The 8,031-nt window shown below is 54.6% G+C and overlaps 1 protein-coding gene across 1 annotated transcript in view; it reads left to right on the top strand.

Annotated features, from left to right (window-relative positions):
- Positions 1-1,276: 1,276 nt before the first annotated feature.
- The window catches only part of LOC116937748 (uncharacterized), a 39,891-nt gene continuing 33,136 nt past the window's right edge, over positions 1,277-8,031 (top strand). Inside the window, exons 1-2 of the mRNA XM_076055740.1 lie at positions 1,277-1,391; positions 2,168-2,666. Coding sequence (XP_075911855.1) covers positions 1,318-1,391; positions 2,168-2,666 — 573 coding nt within the window. The 5' untranslated portion in view covers positions 1,277-1,317. The remainder of the gene's footprint in view (positions 1,392-2,167; positions 2,667-8,031) is intronic.

Here is an 8,031-nt window from a genome sequence, read left to right as displayed (position 1 = left end):
ATAGGGTCTCATAGAGTCACATGGTGTCCCATATAGACACAATAGGGTCTCAGACTCATATGGTGTCCCATATAGACACAATAGGGTCTCATAGACTCACACGGTGTCCCATATAGACACAATAGGGTCTCAGACTAACATGTCCCATATAGACACAATAGGGTCTCATCGACTCATATGGTGTCCCATATAGACACAATAGGGTCTCAGACTAACATGTCCCATATAGACACAATAGGGTCTCATAGACTCATATGGTGTCCCATATAGACACAATAGGGTCTCATAGACTCACATGGTGTCCCATATAGACACAATAGGGTCTCATAGACTCAATTGGTGTCCCATATAGACACAATAGGGTCTCAGACTCACATGTCCCATATAGACCCAATAGGGTCTCATAGACTCACATGGTGTCCTATATAGACACAATAGGGTCTCAGACTCACATGTCCCATATAGACCCAATAGGGTCTCATAGAGTCACATGATGTCCCATATAGACACAATAGGGTCTCATAGAGTCACATGGTGTCCCATATAGACACAATAGGGTCTCAGAGTCATACGGTGTCCCATATAGACACAATAGGGTCTCATAGACTCACATGGTGTCCCATATAGACCCAATAGGGTCTCATAGAGTCACATGGTGTCCCATATAGACCCAATAGGGTCTTAGACTCACACGGTGTCCCATATAGACCCAATAGGGTCTCAGATTCACATGGTGTCCCATATAGACACAATAGGGTCTCATAGTCTCACATGGTGTCCCATATAGACACAATAGGGTCTCATAGAGTCACATGGTGTCCCATATAGACACAATAGGGTCTCAGACTCATATGGTGTCCCATATAGACACAATAGGGTCTCAGACTCATATGGTGTCCCATAGACCCAATAGGGACCAATAGGATCCCATACAGACCAATAGGATCCCAAAGACCAATACAATCCCATATAACAATAAAATCCCATATAGACCAATAGGATCCCATACACCAATAGGATCCCATGCAGACCAATGGGATTCCATACGAACCAATAGGATCCCAGAGACCAATAGGACCCCATCTATTCCAATGGGATCCCATATAACCAACGGGATCCCATCGACCAATAGGATCCCATACAGACCAATGGGATTCCATATAAACCAATAGGATCCCAGAGACCAATAGGATCCCATCTATTCCAATGGGATCCCATATAGACCCACAGGATCCCATAGACCAATAGGATTCCATCTATTGCAATGGGATCCCGCGTGGACCAATCAGGGGCCGCACACGCGCGCGGTCGATCGCAATGGCGGCGCCCATCCGCCTTGCCTGGTCTCTCCTCGGCCGCGTCTCCCGCATGCCCGCCTCGCCCCGCAGGAGGTGAGGGGGACCCACAGGGGACCTTTGGGGGACCCTGGGGACCCCGGTGGGACCCAGGGGATAATCTAAGGGGGCGGTCCGAGGAGAAACGCCCCCAAGTGGCGAGTCTCCTCGGGCTCAATTGCGAGCACCCTCCGCGGCCTAGCTCGCTCGCGCCGCGGGAGGCTCGCCCGGCTCGGTAAGGGGTCGCTAGGAAAGGGCGGAGGCTTTCGCGAGTGACTAGGCCGCGACCTCCATGGCGTTGCTAGTTACCCGTAGCTACACATTACATTGTCTTTGTGGTGGTAATGATGGAAGTGGTGATGATGTTAATGATATCAGAGATGATTATGTCTCTCTGTCTCTCTCTCGTCGTGTCTCTCTCTCTCGTGTCTCTCTCCCCGTGTCTCTCGTGTCTCTCTCCCCGTGTCTCTCTCCCCGTGTCTCCCTCCCCGTGTCTCCCTCCCCGTGTCTCTCTCCCCGTGTCTCCCTCCCTCCCTCCCTCTCTCCCCGTGTCTCTCTCCCTCCCTCCCTCTCTCCCCGTGTCTCTCTCTCGTGTCTCTCTCCCCGTGTCTCTCTCCCCGTGTCTCCCTCCCCGTGTCTCCCTCCCCGTGTCTCTCTCCCCGTGTCTCCCTCCCTCCCTCTCTCCCCGTGTCTCCCTCCCTCCCTCCCTCTCTCCCCGTGTCTCTCTCCCCCCGCGCGTCTCTCTCCCCCCGCGCGTCTCTCTCCCCCCGTGTCTCTCTCCCCCCGTGTCTCTCTCCCCGTGTCTCTCTCTCTCCTCGTGTCATCGCCCTCAGGGTGACCTCTCTGCTCGTCGCTCTATCCCTCCCGCGACCTGACCCTGGGAGCGGGGTGAAGGGTGACGGTTCTGGGGTCAAGGGTGACGGCTCGGGGGTCAGGGATGACGGCTCGGGGGTCAGGGGCGACGGCTCGGGGGTCAGGGGCGACGGCTCGGAGGTCAGGGGCGACGGCTCCGGGGTCAGGGGCGACGGCTCGGGGGTCAGGGGCGACGGCTCCGGGGTCAGGGGTGACGGCTCGGGGGTCAGGGGTGACGGCCCGCGAGAGGTGAGAGGTCAGGGCCCGTGGTCGAGGGGTCACGCCGATGGCCTCCCACGGGAGTTGAGGTGGCTGATGGGGAGTGGTGGTGAGGAGCGGAGCGGTGAGGAGCGGAGCGGTGAGGAGCGGAGCGGTGAGGAGCGGAGCGGTGAGGAGGACTTTGGGGTGCCAATGTTCGGGCTGAGAGGGGAGGCGGTGGAGGTGCTGGAGACTCCGCGGGATTTCTACCGCGCCCTTCACGTGGGTACTCACCACTCACTCACCACTCACTCACCACTCACTCACCACTCACTCACCACTCACTCACTCACCACTCACTCACCACTCACTCACCAATCACTCACCACTCACTCACTCACCACTCACTCACCACTCACTCACCAATCACTCACCACTCACTCACTCACCACTCACTTACTCACCACTCACACTCACCACTCACTCAGCACTCACTCACCACTCACTCACTCACTCACCACTCACTCACTCACCACTCACTCACCACTCACTCACTCACCACTCACTCACCACTCACTCACCACTCACTCACTCACCACTCACTCACCACCCACTCACTCACCACTCACTCACCAATCACTCACCACTCACTCACCACTCACTCACCACTCACTCACTCACCACTCACTCACCACTCACTCACCACTCACTCACTCACCACTCACTCACCACTCACTCACCACTCACTCACTCACCACTCACTCACTCACTCACCACTCACCACTCACTCACTCACCACACACTCACCACTCACTCACCACTCACTCACTCACCACTCACTCACCACACACACACACTCACCACTCACTCACTCACCACTCACTCACTCACTCACTCACCACTCACTCACACACACACTCACCACTCACTCACCACTCACTCACCACTCACTCACCACTCACTCACTCACTCACCACTCACTCACCACTCACTCACCACTCACTCACACACACACTCACTCACTCACCACTCACTCACCACTCACTCACTCACCACTCACTCACCACTCACTCACCACTCACTCACTCACTCACCACTCACTCACCACTCACTCACTCACACACTCACCACTCACTCACTCAGCACTCACTCACTCACTCACCACTCACTCACCACACACTCACTCACCACTCACTCACCACACACTCACCACTCTATCACCACTCACTCACCACTCACTCACACATACACACTCACCACTCACTCAGCACTCACTCACCACTCACTCACCACTCACTCACCACTCACTCACTCACTCACCACTCACTCACTCACCACTCACTCACTCACACACTCACTCACCACTCACTCACTCAGCACTCACTCACTCACTCACCACTCACTCACCACACACTCACTCACCACTCACTCACCACACACTCACCACTCACTCACCACTCACTCACCACTCACTCACACATACACACTCACCACTCACTCAGCACTCACTCACCACTCACTCACCACTCACTCACTCACACACTCACTCACCACTCACTCACTCAGCACTCACTCACTCACTCACCACTCACTCACCACACACTCACTCACCACTCACTCACCACACACTCACCACTCACTCACCACTCACTCACCACTCACTCACACATACACACTCACCACTCACTCACCACTCACTCACCACTCACTCACCACTCACTCACTCACTCACCACTCACTCACTCACACACTCACTCACCACTCACTCACTCAGCACTCACTCACTCACTCACCACTCACTCACCACACACTCACTCACCACTCACTCACCACACACTCACCACTCACTCACCACTCACTCAACACTCACTCACACATACACACTCACCACTCACTCAGCACTCACTCACCACTCACTCACCACTCACTCACCACTCACTCACTCACTCACCACTCACTCACTCACTCACCACTCACTCACCACCCACTCACTCACCACTCACTCACCACTCACTCACTCACCACTCACTCACCACCCACTCACTCACCACTCACTCACCACTCACTCACCAATCACTCACCACTCACTCACCACTCACTCACCACTCACTCACTCACCACTCACTCACTCACCACTCACTCACTCACCACACACTCACTCACTCACCACTCACTCACTCACCACTCACTCAGCACTCACCACTCACTCACTCACCACTCACTCACCACTCACTCACACACACACACTCACCACACACTCACCACTCACTCACTCACACACACTCACCACTCACTCACCACTCACTCACTCAGCACTCACTCACTCAGCACTCACTCAGCACTCACTCACCACTCACCACTCACTCACCACTCACTCACTCAGCACTCACTCACCACTCACTCACCACTCACTCACCACTCACTCACCACTCACCACTCACTCACTCACCACTCACTCACCACTCACCACTCACTCACCACTCACTCACCACTCACCACTCACTCACTCACCACTCACTCACCACTCACCACTCACTCACCACTCACTCACTCACCACTCACTCACCACTCACTCACCACTCACTCACTCACCACTCACTCACCACTCACTCACCACTCACTCACTCACCACTCACTCACCACTCACTCACCACTCACTCACCACACACTCACCACTCACTCACCACTCACTCAGCACTCACTCACCACTCACCACTCACTCACCACTCACTCACCACTCACTCACTCACCACTCACTCACCACTCACTCACCACTCACTCACTCACCACTCACTCACCACTCACTCACCACTCACTCACTCACCACTCACTCACTCACTCACCACTCACCACTCACTCACTCACCACACACTCACCACTCACTCACCACTCACTCACTCACCACTCACTCACCACACACACACACTCACCACTCACTCACTCACCACTCACTCACTCACTCACCACTCACTCACACACACACTCACCACTCACTCACCACTCACTCACCACTCACTCACTCACCACTCACTCACCACTCACTCACCACTCACTCACACACACACTCACTCACTCACCACTCACTCACCACTCACTCACTCACCACTCACTCACCACTCACTCACCACTCACTCACTCACTCACCACTCACTCACCACTCACTCACTCACACACTCACTCACCACTCACTCACTCAGCACTCACTCACTCACTCACCACTCACTCACCACACACTCACTCACCACTCACTCACCACACACTCACCACTCACTCACCACTCACTCACCACTCACTCACACATACACACTCACCACTCACTCAGCACTCACTCACCACTCACTCACCACTCACTCACCACTCACTCACTCACTCACCACTCACTCACTCACCACTCACTCACTCACACACTCACTCACCACTCACTCACTCAGCACTCACTCACTCACTCACCACTCACTCACCACACACTCACTCACCACTCACTCACCACACACTCACCACTCACTCACCACTCACTCACCACTCACTCACCACTCACTCACACATACACACTCACCACTCACTCACCACTCACTCACCACTCACTCACCACTCACTCACTCACACACTCACTCACCACTCACTCACTCAGCACTCACTCACTCACTCACCACTCACTCACCACACACTCACTCACCACTCACTCACCACACACTCACCACTCACTCACCACTCACTCACCACTCACTCACACATACACACTCACCACTCACTCACCACTCACTCACCACTCACTCACCACTCACTCACTCACTCACCACTCACTCACTCACACACTCACTCACCACTCACTCACTCAGCACTCACTCACTCACTCACCACTCACTCACCACACACTCACTCACCACTCACTCACCACACACTCACCACTCACTCACCACTCACTCAACACTCACTCACACATACACACTCACCACTCACTCAGCACTCACTCACCACTCACTCACCACTCACTCACCACTCACTCACTCACTCACCACTCACTCACTCACTCACCACTCACTCACCACCCACTCACTCACCACTCACTCACCACTCACTCACTCACCACTCACTCACCACCCACTCACTCACCACTCACTCACCACTCACTCACCAATCACTCACCACTCACTCACCACTCACTCACCACTCACTCACTCACCACTCACTCACTCACCACTCACTCACTCACCACACACTCACTCACTCACCACTCACTCACTCACCACTCACTCAGCACTCACCACTCACTCACTCACCACTCACTCACCACTCACTCACACACACACACTCACCACACACTCACCACTCACTCACTCACACACACTCACCACTCACTCACCACTCACTCACTCAGCACTCACTCACTCAGCACTCACTCAGCACTCACTCACCACTCACCACTCACTCACCACTCACTCACTCAGCACTCACTCACTCACTCAGCACTCACTCACCACTCACTCACCACTCACTCACTCAGCACTCACTCACTCACTCAGCACTCACTCACCACTCACTCACTCACTCAGCACTCACTCACCACTCACTCACTCACTCACACACACACACTCACCACTCACCACTCACTCACCACACACTCACCACTCACCACTCACTCACCACTTACTCACCACTCACACACAGACACTCACTCACCACTCACACACTCACCACTCACTCACTACTCACTCACTCACCACTCACTCACAACTCACCACTTACTCACTCACTCACCACTCACTCACCACTCACACACACAGCGTTCCCATCAACCGGAGGCGAGGAATGGTGGTCGTGGTTACTTATGCCCCCACCGAAGATGAACATCCGTGGAGGGATGCAGGCAAAGCCGATGAGTCAGATGCCTTCTATGACCTCCTGTCACAGGTGCTGGCTAAAGTGGCCCCTCGGGATAGAGTCATCATGTTGGGTGACTTCAATGCCCGAGTTGGTCATGATACTGGCACCTGGTCTGGAGTGATTGGAGGGCATGGGCCAGATCAGCTCAATAACAACGGTAGGAGGCTGCTAGATTTTTGTGCAGCCCATGGGCTTGTAATTACCAACACGCTGTTCCGGCATCGGCGCATCCACACAACGTCATGGATGCATGCCGGGTCCAAGCAAGAACATCTGCTGGACTACATAGTGACGGACCAGCGGATGCGAGCCCATGTCCTTGACACCAGGACCTACCGTGGAGCTGATCTGCCCTCTGACCATCGACTAGTCATCTGTAAGATGCGCCTGCCATTCTTCCACTCCGGTGGTGGGTGTACACCCAGGACCCCATTCCAACCTAAAGTGGCCTGGTCTCAGTTATCTGATGAAAGTTGCAAGCGAGAATTTCATCATCGCTTGCGGCTGGGATTGGCATCGTCCCCGACTCCTCCTGATGTCGAGGGTAAATGGGCGAGGTTTAGGACTGTGACTCATGCAGCTGCAATGGCTGCTTTGGGTACGCGGTCCAGACCTCCCCAGACACCCTGGATGACAGAGGAGTTGTTCAGGATGGTTGAGAAAAAGCGACAGGCCCACTGTCATCGGCTACAGAATCCCACGTCAGAGAATGAGGAGGCTTACCGCAGCCTTCGCTCGGAGGTTCGGAGAGCCGTGAGGCGCT

The sequence above is a fragment of the Petromyzon marinus genome, chromosome 72 (assembly GCF_048934315.1).
Source record: "Petromyzon marinus isolate PM22_M1 ecotype Great Lakes invasive population chromosome 72, UKy_Petmar_22M1.pri1.0, whole genome shotgun sequence".
Classification (NCBI taxonomy): domain Eukaryota; kingdom Metazoa; phylum Chordata; class Hyperoartia; order Petromyzontiformes; family Petromyzontidae; genus Petromyzon; species Petromyzon marinus.
This window is presented reverse-complemented; position numbering and strand designations above follow the sequence as displayed.